The sequence below is a fragment of the Caenorhabditis elegans genome, chromosome II, assembly GCF_000002985.6.
Source record: "Caenorhabditis elegans chromosome II".
NCBI lineage: Eukaryota > Metazoa > Nematoda > Chromadorea > Rhabditida > Rhabditidae > Caenorhabditis > Caenorhabditis elegans.
In genome coordinates this window covers 11,676,039-11,696,149 of record NC_003280.10, presented here as the reverse complement: position 1 = coordinate 11,696,149, position 20,111 = coordinate 11,676,039, and the positions used below count along the sequence as shown (strand labels likewise).

The 20,111-nt window shown below is 37.6% G+C and overlaps 6 protein-coding genes across 9 annotated transcripts; 3 read left to right on the top strand and 3 right to left on the bottom strand.

Moving 5' to 3' along the window:
- Positions 1–90: 90 nt before the first annotated feature.
- Positions 91–7,207, bottom strand: kel-1 (BTB domain-containing protein; the record flags this gene model as incomplete). 2 transcript variants are annotated; one of them, NM_001267381.2, is made up of 9 exons in its annotated part: positions 91–206; positions 939–1,042; positions 1,096–1,174; positions 1,224–1,370; positions 4,822–5,524; positions 5,746–5,907; positions 6,150–6,461; positions 6,832–6,969; positions 7,029–7,207. In NM_001267381.2, 9 exons carry the CDS (start codon positions 7,178–7,180, stop codon positions 147–149), a joined length of 1,857 nt encoding a protein of 618 aa, NP_001254310.1. The 2 variants fall into 2 exon arrangements, with proteins under 2 accessions (NP_001254310.1, NP_001254311.1); NM_001267382.3 differs by lacking the exons at positions 4,822–5,524; positions 5,746–5,907; positions 6,150–6,461; positions 6,832–6,969; positions 7,029–7,207 and having other exon boundaries at positions 147–206; positions 1,224–1,322.
- tars-1 lies at positions 1,857–4,825 on the top strand. 2 transcript variants are annotated; one of them, NM_001026862.7, is made up of 6 exons: positions 1,857–2,006; positions 2,073–2,402; positions 2,454–3,431; positions 3,759–4,060; positions 4,111–4,360; positions 4,407–4,825. In NM_001026862.7, exons 1-6 carry the CDS (start codon positions 1,887–1,889, stop codon positions 4,602–4,604), a joined length of 2,178 nt encoding a protein of 725 aa, NP_001022033.1. In that variant the 5' UTR covers positions 1,857–1,886; the 3' UTR covers positions 4,605–4,825. The 2 variants fall into 2 exon arrangements, with proteins under 2 accessions (NP_001022033.1, NP_001379393.1); NM_001393202.1 differs by lacking the exon at positions 1,857–2,006.
- Positions 7,208–10,872: 3,665 nt separating the features above from the next.
- On the top strand, positions 10,873–12,671 carry C47D12.5 (CUB domain-containing protein). Its single transcript, NM_064094.4, has 4 exons — positions 10,873–10,977; positions 11,023–11,197; positions 11,957–12,261; positions 12,319–12,671. Exons 1-4 carry the CDS (start codon positions 10,879–10,881, stop codon positions 12,556–12,558), a joined length of 819 nt encoding a protein of 272 aa, NP_496495.2. The 5' UTR covers positions 10,873–10,878; the 3' UTR covers positions 12,559–12,671.
- A 597-nt stretch (positions 12,672–13,268) lies between these two features.
- C47D12.4 (F-box domain-containing protein) lies at positions 13,269–14,376 on the bottom strand. Its single transcript, NM_064093.5, has 3 exons — positions 14,222–14,376; positions 13,544–14,173; positions 13,269–13,494 (listed from the first exon to the last, which is right to left on the bottom strand). The coding sequence occupies exons 1-3, from the start codon at positions 14,311–14,313 to the stop codon at positions 13,344–13,346; spliced, it is 873 nt and encodes a 290-aa protein (NP_496494.2). The 5' UTR covers positions 14,314–14,376; the 3' UTR covers positions 13,269–13,343.
- Positions 14,377–14,913: 537 nt separating this feature from the next.
- On the top strand, positions 14,914–17,059 carry sfxn-1.4. 2 transcript variants are annotated; one of them, NM_001267379.4, is made up of 4 exons: positions 14,914–15,190; positions 15,239–15,509; positions 16,271–16,537; positions 16,583–17,059. In NM_001267379.4, the coding sequence occupies exons 1-4, from the start codon at positions 15,115–15,117 to the stop codon at positions 16,947–16,949; spliced, it is 981 nt and encodes a 326-aa protein (NP_001254308.1). In that variant the 5' UTR covers positions 14,914–15,114; the 3' UTR covers positions 16,950–17,059. The 2 variants fall into 2 exon arrangements, with proteins under 2 accessions (NP_001254308.1, NP_001379510.1); NM_001393201.1 differs by lacking the exons at positions 14,914–15,190; positions 15,239–15,509 and adding an exon at positions 15,790–15,927.
- Positions 16,953–19,844, bottom strand: C47D12.2 (Dymeclin). The gene is made up of 9 exons (NM_064091.7): positions 19,698–19,844; positions 19,502–19,648; positions 19,237–19,445; positions 19,091–19,178; positions 18,802–19,043; positions 18,252–18,739; positions 18,085–18,201; positions 17,582–17,773; positions 16,953–17,531 (listed from the first exon to the last, which is right to left on the bottom strand). The coding sequence occupies exons 1-9, from the start codon at positions 19,838–19,840 to the stop codon at positions 17,088–17,090; spliced, it is 2,070 nt and encodes a 689-aa protein (NP_496492.1). The 5' UTR covers positions 19,841–19,844; the 3' UTR covers positions 16,953–17,087.
- Between the last annotated feature and the right edge of the window lie 267 nt (positions 19,845–20,111).

Here is a 20,111-nt window from a genome sequence, read left to right as displayed (position 1 = left end):
ATTATTAATGTAAGAATATTCAGCCAGATATTCAAAAAATGAATAGATAATCGGAAGTTTCAAAGAAAAAAAAACAAACAAAGGATAAAGAAATTAATTTTATTTTATTTTTGAATGGCAAGAAAATACATGTAAACTGAAAATTACTAAAATTCTTTTGGAATCAATGCGATTCCGGCGTAGGAGCGTCCCTGCGACATTGGAGCCTGAAAAAAAAAACGGAAATTAAATAACAAAACATGTTTTAAAATGAGGAGACCCGAAGAACTCGGGGGATGTCCAACTGGGGGGATTACCAACTCGGGGGATTGGCCCCGCCCACAGAACCGTGGCTTGCAATACGCCCATTTCTGCAACTGCCGCACGGTTTTAAAATCATTTTTTCTTGTTAATTCTCGCTCTATTGAGAAAAATACAGTTTTAAAACCGTGCGGCAGTTGCAGAAATGGGCGTATTGCAAGCCACGGTTCTGTGGGCGGGGCCAATCCCCCGAGTTGGTAATCCCCCCAGTTGGACATCCCCCGAGTTCTTCGGGTCTCAAAATGAGATTTTAACTACAGTATTTTATTTAAAGGCGCCTAACACTGTTTCAGGTGGGTCTCACAGCGACCAGCTTTCATAGTGGAAATTTTTAAATAGAATTGAATTTTTCTCACTCAGTAAGTAGTATTTTTCGGTCAGTATTTAATGTATTTTCTTGTAATATTATGTTTTATCAAAACAAAAATTGTCAAAGAAAATTAAAATTGTGAAAACCCAATTTTTAAAAATTGAAAATTAACTACAGTACCTATTTAAAGGCGCATATTACTTTCTAGCTGGGTCTCGCGGAGACCAGTTTTCAATGCGGGATTTTTGAAAGAAAATCTATTTTCTTTGGTCAAAAATCACTTTTCCCGTCAAATTTTACTACTTTTTCTTTGTAATATTATGCTTACATCGACGATTTTCCACTGCGCGTCTGACCTGTCACTCAGCTGAATACATTCTATTGTTGACAGATTGCTCGAGCCGTCGTCGCCACCCACAGCATAGAGAAGACCTGCAAAAATGCTATTACTATTTAAAAATATGATTTAAAATTATTAATTCTACCGTTCAAAGCTGTAGCTGCGGTATTTCTTCTCGGAATTGCCATATTGGCGAGCTCAATCCATTCCTCTCCGATTAATATCTAAATTATCGACTTTTTTGGAGTAAAATATAATTTTTCCCATTCCTACCTCTGCTGATCGGTGAATTTCTGCCCCTTTATGTCCTCCTACTGCTATAATTTTCTTATCGTACACAGTGACGCCAGCTCCTGATCTGACATTCAGCATTGCAGGCCCTGGACGCCATTTGTGAGCTCTTCGATCGAAAATTTCTACCTAAAAAGTGCGGTGTTTCATTTATCGACGTATTTTTCTACTATTAAACCGAAGAATATAGTTTGGAATTTATTTACCACTATAATTCAGCAAGTGCGTCAGCTCACCACAAAACGCACCAAGGGGCTGACGCGTTTCTCGTGCGCCGCTAAATCTCAATTTCTGCAGACTTTTCCCTATTTCCATGCTTTTCATAAGTATTTTGCAGGGAATTTCTAGTTTTTTCGATGAAAATTTTAATTTTTTTAGGCTATAATTCGAGTTTTCTTTTTAAAATGTCGGTATTACTACCTTTAAAGTCAATGTTAATCCAGTAAAATCGAATTTTTCCTCTTTTTTACTTTTTCCTCTCCTCTGTGCACTCTGCCTCTCCCGTAAATTTCGCTATTTTGCTCAGTAGTATTGAACGCCACGTCGAAGCATTGCATCACTTTCCGTCATGCTTTAATAGTATTTCGAAATAAAAATTTACTTATTGTATTTAAGGTACGCGCAGCTTCTTATGGGAATCGTTAGATGCGATTGAACTGTTTCCGGATATTTGTTCACATTCAAAAACCGACACAAATCTTCAAACCGTTTTATCGCTCGCTTTCTTCCGAGGCTTCTGATAAATATCATTTTGTGAACGGCCACGTACGTACTTTTCCGTATAAACTTTAAGAATTGAGTTATTCACTAATTTAATTTTTTTAATTTCAGAAAATGTCGAAGGCCCCAACCGATATGGCGCCATGGCCGGCGTTCATTGAGGAGAGAATCAAACTTTGGGACAAGTTGAAGGCGGAATACGACGCTGAAATTGCTGCCAAAGAGTCTGAGCCAATTCAGATCACTCTTCCCGACGGAAAGATCCACGAGGGAAAGACATGGCGTACTACTCCATTCGAAATCGCCGAGAGAATCTCCAAGGGACTCGCCGAGGCCGCCGTCATCGCAAAAGTCAACGGAGCTGTGTGGGATTTGGATCGTCCATTTGAAGGAAATGCAAAGTTGGAGCTCTTGAAGTTTGATGATGATGAGGCTAAGCAAGTGAGTTTTTTGTTTAGTTTTTTATGGAAATAATTATCAATTTAATTTCAGGTTTTCTGGCACTCTTCTGCTCACGTTCTCGGAGAGGCTATGGAGCGTTATTGTGGAGGTCATCTTTGCTACGGACCACCAATCCAAGAAGGTTTCTACTATGATATGTGGCATGAGAACCGCACAATCTGCCCTGATGATTTCCCGAAGATCGATCAAATCGTAAAGGCCGCAGTAAAAGATAAGCAAAAGTTCGAGCGTCTTGAAATGACAAAAGAGGATCTGCTGGAAATGTTCAAGTACAATGAGTTCAAAGTCAGAATTATCACGGAAAAGATTCACACTCCAAAAACCACCGTCTATCGATGTGGACCCCTCATTGACTTGTGCCGTGGCCCCCACGTCCGTCACACCGGAAAAGTCAAGGCCATGGCAATCACCAAGAATTCATCGTCTTACTGGGAGGGAAAAGCCGACGCTGAGTCCTTGCAGAGACTTTATGGAATCTCGTTCCCCGATTCAAAGCAACTTAAAGAGTGGCAGAAACTTCAAGAAGAAGCCGCGAAGCGAGATCATCGTAAACTCGGAAAAGAACATGATCTCTTCTTCTTTCATCAACTTTCTCCGGGATCGGCGTTCTGGTATCCGAAAGGAGCACATATCTACAATAAGCTCGTCGATTTCATCCGAAAGCAGTACAGACGACGCGGTTTCACCGAGGTTATCACTCCAAATATGTACAACAAAAAGCTCTGGGAGACTTCCGGTCATTGGCAGCATTATTCGGAGGATATGTTCAAGATCGAGGTGGAGAAGGAAGAGTTCGGTTTGAAGCCGATGAACTGCCCGGGGCATTGTCTCATGTTCGGACACATGCCACACACCTACAATGAGCTTCCATTCCGATTCGCTGATTTTGGAGTTTTGCACAGAAATGAAATGTCTGGTGCTTTGACTGGACTTACACGTGTTCGTCGCTTCCAACAAGATGATGCTCACATTTTCTGTCGTCAAGATCAAATTTCCGAGGAGATCAAGGTATTTCTGCTTCTGATTCCGAGTGAAAAATTATTGTTTTAAAAATGTCCCAAAGTCGATTTACGAGAATTTTTTAAAATTCCGATATCAGTTGTTCAATGTTTCTTCATTTTCGTCGGTTTTTTTCTTTTAAATTAACATAAAAATCCAGCAAAATTTTCCGGTTTTCAGTTAGTTAAATATAATAAATTGTCACGAAAAAAAAAATCACGTAAATCGACAAATGGCGTCAAATGAAAGGCATATTTAAAAATTTTCACAAACCTAGATGTTCGGAATCAGGGAAAAATTGCCTTTTTAATGAAAAAAAAACCAACAAAATTTCAGCAATGCCTCGACTTCCTCGAGTACGCCTACGAGAAAGTGTTCGGCTTCACCTTCAAGCTTAACCTCTCGACACGACCAGAAGGATTCCTTGGAAACATCGAAACATGGGACAAGGCCGAAGCAGATCTCACCAATGCGCTCAACGCTTCAGGCAGAAAATGGGTGTTGAACCCGGGAGATGGAGCATTCTACGGACCGAAAATCGATATCACCATTCAAGATGCTCTCAAGAGAAACTTCCAGTGCGCCACAATTCAGCTTGACTTCCAACTTCCGAATCAATTTGATCTTTCCTATTTCGAGTGAGAAAAAAACTCTAAAATCTAAAAAAATTTAATTTTCAATTTTTCAGCGAGAAGGGAGAAAAGCAGAGACCAGTCATGATTCATCGTGCTGTTCTTGGATCAGTTGAGCGGATGACAGCTATTCTCACTGAAAGTTATGGAGGAAAATGGCCATTCTGGCTCTCACCAAGGCAATGTAAAATCATCACTGTTCACGAGTCAGTCAGAGACTATGCAAATGACGTCAAAAAGCAGATCTTCGAGGCCGGATTTGAGATTGAGTATGAGGAGAATTGTGGTGACACGATGAATAAGCAGGTACATTTAACTCCATTCTTAAGATATTTCAATATTAAAATTTTAGGTCCGAAAGGCCCAGCTTGCCCAGTTCAACTTCATTCTCGTCATTGGAGCCAAAGAAAAAGAGAACGGAACAGTAAATGTGCGCACCAGGGACAACGCAGTTCGAGGAGAGGTCGCACTCGACAAGCTTATCTCAAAGTTCAGAAGATTTGCTGACGAGTATGTCGCCGACACGGAAAAGTCTGAGGAATGGGCATAAACTTCTTGTTCGTTGATAATTTTATAATTATAGTATTTATTGGTTCCCCCCACGCGCCCACGTCTTCTAATGCATTGAATTCCAGTTAATTTTTGTGTTCCCTGATTGTTATCCTCTTCGGTATTGCTTTATATATTTGTTTGTTTTTTATTTTATTTCTTCGGTTTTTCTTTTACTCCCCATTTCCCACCAGTGTTTCTCATGAAGTAAAACAAACCGTATTCAGGCATTGCTTTGAGACACCATCGAATCCCCCAATCGCATAGATATCCTCTTCGAACGCTGCCACTCCAACACTTGATCTTCTCGTGCTCATTGATGGAAGTGGAAACCAATTTCCTGTGTGTGGATCGAAATATTCTGCACTCGCAAGCCCGGTAGTTCCATCGAATCCCCCAACTGCATACAACACCTGTTGACACGTGGTTATCCCGTGAGTGGATCGGCGAGCACTCATCTGATTCGCGGAACGCCATGTATCGGTTCGTGGATCATAGAAATCCACGGATCTCACCCGCTGTGCTCCATTGAACCCGCCAGTGGTGTACACGTAACCATTGCACATGCTCACTCCACTTCGGCACCTTCTCTGTGGAAGGGATGCACACGAGCTCCAGAGTTGGCTATCAGGATCGAACAAATCGACGTTGGTGATCGCTTTTGGAGCCTGCCCACCGACGATCATTATGTGCTGGGATTCTGGCATGGGTTCACGGGCGACGAACCATTTTCGGTTGAGCTCCTGAATCGGATAGTGGGGCTCCGTGCTGGAAATGTCTTGCTTCGTGATTTTCAGCTGATGCATTCCTTCGATGATCACGTTTAGACAAGCCGCATCACTTTTGATCATCTCGTCATTTCTCCATTTTTCGAAAAGATAATCATCACCCAGCAATGGCAGGCGAACATTTGACATTAGTCTGAAAGTTTTTATTCATTTGATTTTTGTTTCAAGGTCTCGCCACGACAAATTTTTGTCAAATGCGAAAAAGTCTGCGCTTTTAAGGGGTACTGTAGTTTCGAACTTTCATAGTTTTTCGTCAAAGTTTAAAACTACAGTACTCTCCAAAAGCGCACACCGATTTCTTTTCAACAAAAACTGTCGTGTCGAGACCATATTTTTGTAGTAAAATCTACGCACTCTGCCAAAAAAGGCCGTCGACTGGGCTCTTCATGAGCCACCCAATTCAAGACTGCTTGCATTACAGGCTTCTCACTGGGTACTGTAATTCTGTCATCCTGTATCAACTCACAAAACGCGTCTTTGTCAAGGCTCAGGAGCTCCTCGTTGTCGATTATTTCTCTGGAAAAAAAAAAAGAAATTTTTAATTTTATTTTGCAGGCTTATTTACGCACGCGCCTTTAAGTTTTTCATACGGTATTTTTATGATGAAAAAAAATACAGTAGTCAAAAGTTAACGGCGCATGACTCTTTTGTATACACGAAAATGTTTTCTGGCACGCATGGAATATTTATTTTCTATCATTTTTCAGGCATTTTCGCATAGATTTTTCCGTTTTTTTTTTGTTGAAAAAAATTCTCACACAAAATGCTGTCTCGTGTACAGCTGAGCAGCATGCGCCAGCTGATGGCAAGCGTGAGCCCTTGCGAATTCAGCCATTCCGACGCAATTCGTCATGTCTAGTAACTCGAGCATAAATCTTGCACACGCGTCGCGAACACACGTGAGCTGTAACAGGCTTGCAGTGGCCAGAATTGTCTGAACATTCTGCTCGTCGATTCGCATTCGGCCAGTGTACATGTAGTCGATTAGTTGGGACAAAACTTCCACGTCCACTTCTTTTATCGGAATTATTCGTTGTGTGGACTCTCGTAGACCTCCTGTGAACATTGCTCTGGAAAAAAGGAGGCATGGGTTATTTCAGCGGGGTCTCGTCGCGAGAAAATTTTCTAAAAAATCGTTTTTCAGTACTTTAATCGTTAGTTTTTACAGAAGAATAATGAATGAATACGCGGCAGATCCGAAAAATTTGTAGATTCGAAATTCCCGGTCTCCAGATGACTGAAATTTTGCAGCTACCGTAACCAAAAGTATTTCGCAAATTCGAAAAAATACTTGTGGCATACGGTAGCTGTAAAGTTTCTGAAAATTAATTGTTTTTTAACAAAATAATCCACAGCTTAAAACTACAGTAATCTTCAAAGGCGCACACCTTTTCGCAATTCAACAAAAAATTGTCGTGTCGAGACCGAACGCAAACCCACCTAAAATAAGAACTAGAAGCTGACAAAATAACCCGATGAGCGTGAATATGCTGATGAACGTCATCGGACATCCCATCTTCCGACGATGTTCCTTGAATTGGGTACGCCTCGAGAACCACGTCACACAGTTCTTGTTGGCTGAAAATAAAAAATTCTAGAATTTTCAGAGAACTATGGAAAAAAGAAAAGAAAATTACCATCGCATTAAGTTCAAATTTTGATAAAACTCGCCGAGCATCGTTGGATTTGAGTATATTGAGGTTTTATTGAAATTCGGAGAACGAGAATTACTGTGTGAGAGGCCTGGTCCAAGTCTGTCGGATTCCGCATTGTATATGTTGGGAAGCATGTTTAAAAATAGGGAAAACCTACAAAAAAAATTTGAAAAAAAATTTTGTTGCAAAAACTTGATTACAGAGAAGATAGACAAATTCAAAATAAAAGTGTCTTGCTTAAAATCGCCATAACAAATTAGTGGTGCGAGCTATCAAAATAATTTTTATTGATAAAATATAGAAAAATATAATTCAATTATTTTGTTAGTTGGCAAATTTTTGATAGGTTTGATGCCTCAAAAGATAAATGACCTTAAAGGTGAACTAATTGTTCCTGACTGCTATCAGAACAACACAGGTTAAAACAGATCTAAGTGAGTCTTGGTTCAAGGTACTGAAAAGTAGTCAACTACAGAAATTTTGCAAATTAGTTTTTTAACAATTTGATAGTTTACAAACTTTTAATATAATTGATATCCAGTGAGCTAGATACTTTTAAACTTGATGCTACCCATCACCTGTGTAGGTGTCCTTTACGACAGATGGTATATTTGATAAGGTTGGTTTTTAAGATTTTAAGGTTAGATTCTGTGGGTGTTTTCAAAAAAAAAAAAATATTATTTATACGTTTGAATTAATATTCAAATTAAAGTAACAAAATAAAGCATTTAAATAAATTGGAAAAATTGGAAAAATTTAAAGAAGTTTAAAACAATTCAAAAACCAAGTCAAAACAATCCAATGAACTTATCAACAATTGTGAAGTACGGAACAAAAGCACATGGGGGTCCGTGGAGAGAGTGCTCAGGAGCAAGTAGACGCAGGCTGCGAGAGAAACCCAATTGAAGAAGGGGAGGACGCACCAGCCATCTGTTCGTAATTTCTTGATGGGGGGAACAAGACTACTTAGTTACGTTTTGTTGAATCTGTTTGGAAAAGGGAAATTATATATGTTTCTTTTTAAAAAACTGTACTCTAGGAATTTTTCAAAATCTGGCGTGGTGATTTAGTCCGGTTTGCCAGAAAACGGCTAATGATTACAAAAATAAAATACTTGAAGGAAACTATGGACTCCAGATGATTCAAATGGGAAGATAAATGGAAGATAATTACTGTCAGTCTTCAATGGAATAACTTCTCCAGTAAATATGTACGTCCCTGTTCTAATAATGTTTTTGAAGTAATTTATGTTGCCGTTGGGTGCAAACCAATTTGGAATTAAATATATCTCCGTAAAGATCCATCAAAAATTGACTCGTGATTGTCCATCAATCCTTTGTACTCCAAAATAAGCTAAATTTCGGTAGCATTTTGAAAAAAAAAACATTTTTGGGTTTTTTTTGAAATGATCATATTCGCGAATATAATTCTGAATTTTTTAAAATAACATTCCGGTCAAGCTAGCATACATTACTTGGTATTTTCTGGTAAATTTGATCATGCTCAATAGTTTTATGAAATAAAAAAAACACTCCATATGATTTTGTCGTACTTTTGAATTTTTGGAAAAAAGAGTTTTTGGTTAAATTCTGATTTTTTGAAAATAAACTTCCGGTCAAGCTAGCATACATTACTTGGTACTTTCTGGTAAATTTGACTATGCAGAACAGTTTTATGGAATAAAAAAGAACGACTCCATATGATTTTCCCATACTTTTGATATTTTGAAAAAAATCAGCTTTTATATATTTTTATCAATTTTTGAAAAAATATTTCCGTACAAGCTATTATACTCTGTTTGTCATTTTCTGGTATTTTTGACTATGCTGAATAGTTTTATGAAATAAAAAAGAATGACTCCATATGATTTTGTAGTACTTTTGAATTTATGAAAAAAAAAGAGCTTTTGGTTAATTTCTGATTTTTATTGAAATAAACTTCCGGTCAAGCTAGCATACATTATTTGGTATTTTCCGGTAAATTTGATAATGCTAAACAGTTTTATAAAATAAAAAAGAAGGGCTTTCTATGATTTTCCAGTGATGTTAAGTTTTGAATGAATTTTGTTTTGACCATGTAAATTCGTAGATCTGTGAGTTATTAGACTTAGATCTACAATTTAGCCTATTTTACAGAAGCTTTTATGTAAATAAAATGATCGTCCTATCAATAAGCTTCCAAAGATCTCCTATTTTTTCATTTTTCCGCGTTCACGAATTCCTCCCCAATGTTTTGTTCTCTTTTGTGGCATCAATAAACTGGAGCTTTCTTTTTTGATGTTTCATTATTTATGTTAGTTGTAATGTGATTTTTTTTAGGTGGCGAAACAATAACATTTTCCCATTTTCAAAACGGCCAACGGGCATCTGACATTGGTTGGGAGTTTGGTGTAAAACAAACATTCCGTCATACTAGGTGACTGACCTTCACTGATTTTGTTATTTTTATTCTACAGATTGTGTTCTCTGGAGAGTGGGAACGAGAATGATACGTTAAAATTTCTAATCTATTTGGATTTCAATAAGCACAATACCTACGCCTGACTTACCTACGCCTGTTGAAATATTTTAAAACATTTTCAACAAATTAGTGAAAATGAGAAAGTGTTAATATACCTTGAAAAAAGAAAATATACGGTGAGCAGGTAGGCATGATGCAGGTACGAATTTCTGAGTGTCGACCTGCCTACCTACCTGAATACCATTCCTACATGTAAATCATACCTACCTGCCTATCACACCTACATGCCTACCATACCTACCATCCTACCATACCTACCTGCGAATCATACCTACATGCATACCATACCTACCTGCCTATGGTAACTACCTGTACCCCTTTTCTCTACTTTGACAATTGGTTGTTTTATTCCAGAATTCAATTTTTGATGACTCATATGATTCTCCTTCTCCGCCTATTTCCGCTCAGGAGTCAATCGTTTCATTTCATTGTCAGTCGCTTCTCCCGGTCACAACGTTGTTGGCAAATCTTTGTATTTCTTGAGATGCAGTGTTTTAAAATTATATTTCTGCAAACTTTCTTCATGTCTGACTTAACATTGAAAGTCACGGGAAATAAAACTGAAAAATCTTTGCACAGAGCGTCATGGTATTCCAGCCATCAGCTTCTGCGAAAGTCTAGTCTCTATCATGTTGCTTTCAGTTCAGATGTTTCAAGTAGGATTGAGGTTCTTTTTTTGTAAATATCCCGCCTATGCACCTATCTCATGCCTACCTCATGCCTCCTGAAATGGTTGCCTACATGCCTACTTATGTGTCTAACTAAAAATTGGCAGTATGTAGAATATATAAATTCAGGCAGGAATCTGTAGCAAAATTGAATTGGAGTCTAAAAATTGGAATCATGAGTCATAAAATTCATCGAATTTAAAATCAATATTTTATACTTCGAAAAAATAATCATGATTTTAATTTCGGCAATATACTTTGCTTTCAAATTTTTTGATGGTACCTGGTCTTACTTCCATAAGTGACTAAATGGATACTATCATTTTCAAGGACCCATTTTCGTTTCAACACCCAACAGCCGCTCTCCTTTTATCATTGCAGCATGTGCACAAGTTCACATGTCTCCTCCTCCGGTCATACCTCCTCTCCTTCTTCTTCTTCATATTTCTGTCCTCCAATGTTTTCTTTTCTCTAAACAGTTCAAATCTGTTTTCGCTTGTCCTTTCTTTCTCCTCTTATTTCAAATTCTAATAACGCATTGCTCAACGATTCTTATTAAATTCTTTTCATATTAAACTATATAAGAAAAATGTTTCGATACCCCTTTTTTTTACTGCTTTGTTTAATATAAATTCCAGGAGGCTATGCTTTTGACAAAGCTATTGTGCCTTGTCATCCTTTTGGGCTTGGTTCATTCGGAGCAATGGAGCCGGGTTTGTGCTCAATGTGTTGCTGGGAACTTTGTGAGTTGAGGAGGGAGCTGATATTAGAATAATCTAAAATTACAGCTCACCCACCGCCGAGTCATGCAGAATTCCTCTGCAGGACAGTCAATGGGATTCGTCGATGAGTGGAAGGGAACGGATTGTGTTTCGGGAACAATTCACTCAATTCCTTGTGAGAATTCGTGCATCACGATTGTTCTCAAGAAGATCCACGAGGAAGATGAGAACGCTTTTGAGGGTAAGTTTTATATAGATTACAAAAAAAAGCTAAACTATGTAATCAAAAAATACATCAAATTTAACGCGCAAGTTCAAATTTTTGTAAATAAATTTATAAAATGTAATTGGTGGCTGGGTTTTCATATTTATTTCTTTATTAAATGTCATTCTAATGCTTTACCAAAACAGTCTGAAAATGATTCAAGTCTGCTCTGCTAGAGAAAAAATATTTTTTAAAAAAAGAAACATGCTCAAAATAATCCAAATATGCCAAAATCCTAAAGAGATTTTTGAAAGTGATAAAATTTTCCTTTAATAAATAAAATAAGATTATTTCAAAAACGTTCAAATGAAATTAGGATCCGCAAGATTTTTAGGTCCTTTTGAATTTAGTGAGGTAATTTTAAAAAATGTTACTACACTTCAAGCATATACTGTATTTCCTCTATTAGTACCGCACCCCAATGTTCAACTTTGACAGCTTATATCTCAGTTATTGTTTGTTCTATTCAAAAATTGCCAACTAACAAAATATTTGTTTGTTCTTTTTCTATAATTTTGTAGTTAATAATATATCGATATCTTTAAAATAAACCGAGATATAACGTTTCAAAGTTAAGTAGTCGGGTGCAATACTAATTGAAAAAATATGGTAAATATATTCCAAAAGAAATGACAAAATTTGGAACGAGAAAAATACAGGAACTACGGCAAATTTTCAAGTGTACACTAGGATATTTTATAAAGTTTTTTCTTCAATGAAATTTGCGCTTTTTAGGAATCATGATGGACTGCTCCGATCAGCTCATTGTAAGTAGCCCAGATCTCCCGCAAGGAATCCAGTTCACAAACTATAACCAAAATGGAGTATTTTCTAACCATCGAAGCAACTTATCGATCACATACAGCTTCACGACTGATTCTTTTCAAAATGCGGAGAAAATTCGAAGATCCTTCTCTTCAGTTGTGCTTCCATCGTACGAGAAAGAATACGAGATTAGCACAATTGTTGCGCTGATTGGATTCAGTGTATTGGTGGTTTCGTTGTGCTGCTCATTTTGCATTTATTCGTATTGTTATGAGGTAAGGATAACATTAGATGCCAAAATGGAAAAGTTTTAATTTCAAAAAGAATTTCAGAAAAAGCTGCGTGAGGCCAGAAACGATAAGGTTATCTATCAAAAAAGGCTGCTCGATAATTCCGATGATAGTCCAACTTCTTCGAATGATACTGAAAATGGGAGTGTTTCATCTTCTGCTCCTGAAATCGTAGTTATTAAATCATCAATTGATTCCTCTGTCCCATTGCTTGATGTCCCCGAGCTTCAAGAGACTGAGAAGAAATTCCTTGATGGAAAAGGAAGTTCAAAAACTCTTTAATCTAAATTCCCATTCCACACCGCCCATTTTCTGTATTTTTTGTCATTTTTTATTATTTTCCGGTCCATTATTTGAAACTTGTTTTTCAGCTCAAATGAATACATCTAATTCGTGTACAAATTATTGAACTCCACGAATGATCAGGAGACCCGCGTAAAATCGAATAGGGAGTTTGAACTCCTTCTTCGAGGGCAGTTATATATATATATATATATATATGTCGTCATGCTGAACATATATGTCATCATGCTGAAAAATTATACTTTTTATTTGGATTTTCGAACAAAATAGGAACTTACGAAATTGAATTGTTAGTTGAACATTTTTTGATCGGTCAACTGGTTTCGGAATTTTGGGTCATAAAGAGGAAAGAAAATGGTTTTGAAAAATTGGACCAGCTCCACTAAAACGCATCGCAGCTCAGCAGTCAGTTAACTCTTGATTTTGAATCATTTCCTTTTAATTTTACATTTAGGACATGCAATAATTATGTTCAAGTTTCGTTTGAGTGGTTCTTCTTTATTTATACTAGGGGTTTCTAAATTTTGCTAGCTTGGCAAATAAGCACACCTGTGGTTCATAATCCTGAAATTTTCATTCATTAATACAGATTCTGAAGACCAGGATGATATTTGTCAGCTTCGACAGCGTATTCTCGCTTGCAATGTGGGTTTTCTTATGAGGTCTCGCTTTTTCAAAATTTTTGCAGAGTTTTGTACGGTAATTGCTTTTAAAAACACTTTCAGCAACAAATCAAAGCTTTATGTGGGTACACGTAGATTGTTTTATAAATTATCAGCAATCAAAATGTTGTTTCGAAATGGAACGGAGAGGAAGAAGCAATGCTCATAAATTGTTAAGTGAGATTCTTTTCCATTGTTGCATGTTGTGAGAAATTCGCAATTCTTAAATCTATAAAACCGATTATCCTCAGATCTGTAAAACCCAGTTTTATGAGAAACAAAAAAAAACAAAAGAAACTGACCGTTGTCTAGAGTTTGTCCCTTCAAGAATGATAGTTTTTTCAAGAGGCGATTCCATTTCTCTTGCACAAAAGTATTCCAGACTGCTGTTTTCCTTCCATTTCTTGAGGAGTACGTTTAAGTGATCACTGTTCAAATTAATCCCAGCCAATGCCACATGCCAGCAATGGACCATCAAGTTAATATCATTCAATTGAATATCATGCACCGTTCTCACTTTCAAATCTGCCGCTTTACTTTTGAACAGACCCCGAAACAATTTATTTGATTTTTTTTTTCCGTCAAACGTCAAATTATTAATAGATATTTTTTTTCTTACAATAAGTGCAACTAATCTCTTAGTATCCACCTCTTTGTAAATATCATTTATATAAAGGTTTATGCATACTCTTTTTACATCTTCTTGGTTCTCTAGAAAATCTGAAATTATTTCCACTACTCGATTAACATCACCACCCTTATATAAATTAATGTCCGCAGTTAACGTCTGGAAGATTATTTCAAAGTAATCTCGGCGTGCATGAATATTCAATACAAAGAAGCGTCGATCCTCACTCTGGCGCTTATTCGCGTGCCCTAAAGATTGTTTCACAGCACATTTAGTTTTTCGAGATGTTGCGCGAAGTATGAATCTGAAAAAAATTGATTTGAAATAAATAAGGAGTATGGTATTAGCTTACATATCCATTGTTTTCAAGTGATCTAGAACTTCAGAGAGAACAAGAGTTGGGAGTTTAAGTAAATGAAAGGATGTAACGGGAGAAGACGACATCTGAAGTGCTCTGAATGAGAGAATGAAGGAGATTGGAGCAACAGTCAGAGGCCGGTCTATTATACAAATCGATAAACACTGTGAGCGCACCACGGAGGCGTCCCACTGGGATGTTGACCTGTCTATGTTTGTATTCTACGTTAGAACAACCGAAGTTATCGATTTCTAGCTCAGAAAGATTCCCACGCTCTGCGCTGTATTTTATGATTCCTGCAATTTGAAGTCCATGTGCGAAATGTATTGGGCCGACTGGGGCTTTTCATTCATTTATTCGTAGTATAGGAAAGATAATAATACAATATTGAAGAGGGTGTCGGAGGAATGTCGGTATACATCAAAGGATCATTGAGCTCGCACTTGGTGAACCTGCTTGAACATTGAACATAGGCACATATAGGAACATTGTGCATTTGCAAAATACACAAACAAGGACCACCTGCTTCTCAGGTAGAACAGCACCATACGACTGAAAGATTGATAGATCTGAATAGTTAAAAGTAATTTATAACTTGACAGTATAGATGACAAAGGATAGAGAGCAAGTTTGAGCACATTAACCAAAATTTACACTTGAGCAATTAGTTTTTATTTATTTTACAGACATGATGTGGCCACGTGAAGCCCCAACTGGATGAAATTTTTTTAAAAAAGACATTTGGGAAACCTCCCCAGGGAAAAAAGCTTTCAGTAAAATTATCCCATTTCACATTTAAACGTGACCCCTCTCCCATCTACTCATTTTGCTCGTTACTATCACACTTTCCAACTATTTCTCCTATTCCTCACCTTTTCGAATCTAAAATGACGCAAATCTTGTCAAAATGCACGGAGCTTCCAGACATCTCAAGACCACGATGGGATCAGAACACTTTTCAAGGTTTGAATATTTTCAGAATTAAAAAAAAACATTTGTTTTTAAATTCAGGAAGAGTCAATTACTTCTTCTCAACTGCAAATTGCTTGAACCTTTTCGTCAGCAATGCAAAGTTGGAAAAGGCTCGCAACATTGTTCTGGAGTACAAGCAGGGAAAATATGATCCGAATATGACTGTGGATGAGTTGTGGAAGGCAAAGACACTCTACGACTCGGCATTCCATCCCGACACCGGAGAGAAGATGTTCATTTTGGGCAGAATGAGTGCTCAAGTGCCGTGTAATATGCTTATTACCGGAGGAATGCTCACTTTTTATCAGAAGTGCGTTTTGGCGGGTCCTGGCACGAATGACACGAACACAAATTGTCTGCTACCGTACCCGCAACTCTTCTTACCCGGAAGCAGAATTTTCCGATGTTTGCACCAAAAATACGGTACCTGGACTCGGCACGATAATTGTTTTTGTTTAATGAGAAAGGGTGGAAGCTGTCAAGGAGTACTGTATATTAAAACTCCGCAACAACAGACATTCGAAGCTACAGTACTCTTTAAAGGCGCACACACTGTTGTATTTCACAAAAACGTTTCTTGTCGTTACCGGGTTGCGTATTTTTGGCGCACGAATCCCAAAATTTTGTGCTTATGATATTCTATGTAGTTTTGATAACTAAAAATAATATTTTTTGCTGGACAACGTTGGAAACTTTAAAACAAATCAAGTGGAAGTTGCGAAATACTTGTGAGTACGGTAGCTGACAAAGTTTCGCTCGTTTCAAGACCCGGGGCACGGGGTTCTGGCCTTTCTTATTGAATTTTCGCACCCCATTGACAATCGCCCGCCGGACAGCGCGTGGAAAAGTTTCGTGTACTCCACACGGACAAATACAGCAGTTTTACAACTAAAAACGAGCCGCGACGCGACACGCAACGCGCCGTAAATCTACACAAAATCTCTCTGACCCAAAATGGCCTAGTTCGGCAAACTCTGCCATTTCGATTTATGAGGGAAGCCAGAATTCCGTGCCGGGGCTACAAAAATTGCATTATTTCACAAGCAATTAAACAAATAATTATATTTCCAGACTTCCCCATGTGATCTTCTTCCATTGGGTCAATCAATCATTCAACGCCATCGTCAACTACACAAACCGGAGCGGAACCCACAAACAGGATGATAGAACCTTGATTCTTTCGTATTGCGGTGCCACTACTGGAGCTCTTTCTTGTGCTCTTTCATTCAATTATATGCTCAAAAAGTGGAAAAATGCTCCGCCGATTCTTGCTCGTCTCGTTCCATTTGCTGCTATTGCATTCGCCAATGCAATTAATATTCCTATGATGAGAAACAAGTGAGAATCAGATTAAAAGACATTTTAATAATTTATTTGTTTCAGAGAATTTACAAATGGAATTCCAGTTGAAGATGGTGAAGGTAGAACAATGGGATTTTCAACAGTTGCACCTGGTCATGCTATTCCACAAGTTGTGCTCAGTCGTGTTGGAATGGCGGTTCCAAATATGGTTCTAGGACCAGTGATCTTGGAGCAACTTTCCAAAACTGCATGGTATACACCTGGAATGGCTGCACCTCTTCAAACATTGCTCTGTGGATTCATGTTGGCTTTTTCCACACCAATTTGTTGTGCTCTTTTCCCACAGAAAAGCTCAATTCAAGTTGATAAGCTGGAGCTTTCACTTCAAGATCATATCAACAAGTTGGCAAATCCCCCGAAAGTGGTGTACTACAACAAAGGACTCTGAACTCAATTAGATAATAGATTTATTGTACATTATTATGGTATCTTATGATCATCACATGAATAAGGCCACTTATCAATATTTGCGTCCGAATAAATACTACCGGCATTATGCTTACCGATTAATAAAACAATTTGAGGGTCAAGCAATACTTTGGGCGTTAAATATTTTGATTCTTGATGTTTCGAAGTAGATTCCCGAATGTTGAACAGATAGCCTCCAGACGTATGGCACAAAGAAATCGACAGTGTACTCATCCTCCACGTATCGGAACTTCAATTCTGGGAACTTTGCGAGTCGATCGGTTGGCCATATGTTTGCCTCCTTCTCGATTATTTGCAGCATTGTGGATCCATCGCCTGCTGGGACATGTATCACTTTCGACGAGAAGTGAGAGATTACTGCTGCGATGTTAACAAGAAGATCTTGGAACATTGGGTGCTGAACGTATGCATCGAATAGAGCACGATGGTAGAGAAGGTTGTAGATGAGGTGTGAATTGTGACGGAGTCCTCCACAAAGTGCACTGTTGATGATCTCAAGGAGAGTTCGAATTCCTTCTTCGAGAGCAGTAATGTCGTCATGCTGAAATATTATACTTTTTATTTGGATTTTTGAACAAAATATGAACTTACGAAATTGATCGGCTGTCCATCTGCAACATCATTCTGACTGCTGACTCTCATATGATCCACCATTTTAGCATGCCGTTTTGTTAGAAGATCAAGCAGTGATATGAGTCTTTGGCAAACAATTGGAGCAAGATTTTTGAAGAAAGCTGACATGTTTGCAAGAGCAGCTAAGCAGTTTGTGTGAAGATATCGGTCCTGGAAAAATTTGAGTTTGGTTTAAAAAAAAACAAAATTTTGTATCTTCAGGTAGCAACTGTCGGTTTTTCGCTTTTTCAATTGTTCGATTTTTCGATTTTTAAAAAAGGAGCTTGATATATTGGCCATTATTCTTCTTTTTAGATGAAACTTTTATGTTTGTTCTTATCAATATAAACAAAATTAGATAAAAAATCATATTTTATGGTTAATTTTCTGAACATTTTTTTCGATTTTTCGATTTCCACTGAAAAACGTCAAAAAATCGAAAAAAAAATTGAAAAATGACACCCTTGGTAGCAACAACTAACTCTAGTTTTCAAAGCATTCTTCTGAATTGCTCGAACCAGCACAAGAGTTGTCAAACCTCCGAGAGAGATCTCGCGGACACTGAAATCACTGTCCAGCCAGCCGAGATCCTTGATCATCTGCAAATATATACTTCAATATAATCTTAGCATTTCTAGTGAAAACTCACCGTCTCGTGTATAATCTTGCAGAAAATATCATCTTCACTGAGAATCAAGGCGACAATCAATGCAAGATAAACATGGTGAGAGTTGTTCGATGTCGCGACACCGTCGTGAAGAATTCGAAGAACAGGAACAACTAGATTCTCGAGGTTGATCCGAGACAACACATAGTTCCGGAATCCCGAGTTCGCCTGTAGAAGCATGTAGAGTAGAAGCATCGGAGGTTCCTGGCCAGCGGTAGCACACAATCTTTCGTATAATCCATTATAATCGATTTTGAACGACACAATCTGAGTAGGCAATGTGGATACTTCTTGAGCATTTTGGAAGAGAGCAAGGGTTTCTTTGAATGGATTGGATGAATTGAGAGGTTGATGGCATGAAAGATTGAGGAGAAGCAGGATGCTTAAGTTTCCAAGAGTAAGTGGGGGCTTCTTTTCTTCCTCTGCGGAGTCGATACCAGTTGCCATTTGGACCATTGACCACATTGATGCTTAAAAATCGTGTTTTTTTTTTAATTTAATAAAGAATTAAAAAAGATTTTCAGTGACATACAAGCTAATCCAAAAACAATGCTCTCTTGTGGCTTTTGTACAGTCATGTGATACTCTGAATTGTGGATCAAATAATTGAGAAGAAGAGTTTTAGTGAGCGAAGCTGCGTGTTTCGCACATGATCCATCAATAAAGAATCTGAAGACAATTGAAGTATTCACAATTGATTCATTATATAGTTGAGAGCTCAGGAGAGTTAGGAGACATCGAACTGCTTCGACATGGATTGCCAATGTTGTTTCGCTGAAATTATTTTAATTCAATTTTTTAAAAAATAATTTAAAACTCACTTTACAGAAATATTGATTAAAATCGAAACCAGCTCATACGTGAACTCTTCTGCAGTGTTTTGAAAAACTATCGGGATATATTTTGTCGCTGAAAACGTCAGAATTTGATTATTATTGAATTTTTTTTTTAAATGAAGCTTATTTACCTCCATTATTATTTTCGTTTTCTGATTTCTGTTCGTCATCATCTTCCTCATCCGACGAGGAAGATGTAGACGACGATTCGGTTTCCGTACTCTCATGACTTTTGGCGAAAATCCTCACGAATTCTTTTTCCGTCATACGTTGAGTTAAAAATCTGGCGATGTAACGAAGAATGAGAAGAGCGTTTGATGTTTGCCATAAGTAGATTTTACTGAAATAAGAAAAAGCTTTAATTAAATATAATGATGATTTTTTTTTCCAACTCACTTTTCGCATTGTTCTGATGTTTTTAGTTCTGTGGCTCTGCGAAGGAAAAGTCGAATAAATGCAGCGAAATTTCCTGTTGTTTGTGTATTGTACATTAGACATTGAAGATGATCATCTAAAGCAGATTCCAAAGCGATTCGGGTGTCTCTAAACGATTATAACATTTTTAAAGCTTTTGCCTAATTTTAATCCTTACTCGTCGTCATCATCAAACTTGAGACTGAAAGAGAGAAGTTTGTTCCAAAATGGGTCATAATCGTCGACAGGTTCCAAACCGCTGAGTTTCTTCAGATAAATATTCTCCTGTAAGACCGTTTCCTTGGTTATAACTGATCCCATGTGTCTGAAATTTGTTATTACACTGTTAATAATCATAAAAATAAAAGAAAAAGTCAAGAAAGGGTCAAATATTAATCAGGTCACATCTTTTTTATTCAATAAAATCTCCTCTCTCGTTCGTGGCAATGCACGTGAAATGCGCCAACAACCGCGAGTGCGCCAACACACACACATACGCGTCAGCAGACAATTCGCTCTCGTTTGAAATTTAGTTGTTTCTTTGTTTCTGCTGAAATAATGTCAGTTTTCCGATAATTTCAGCGTTTTCTGA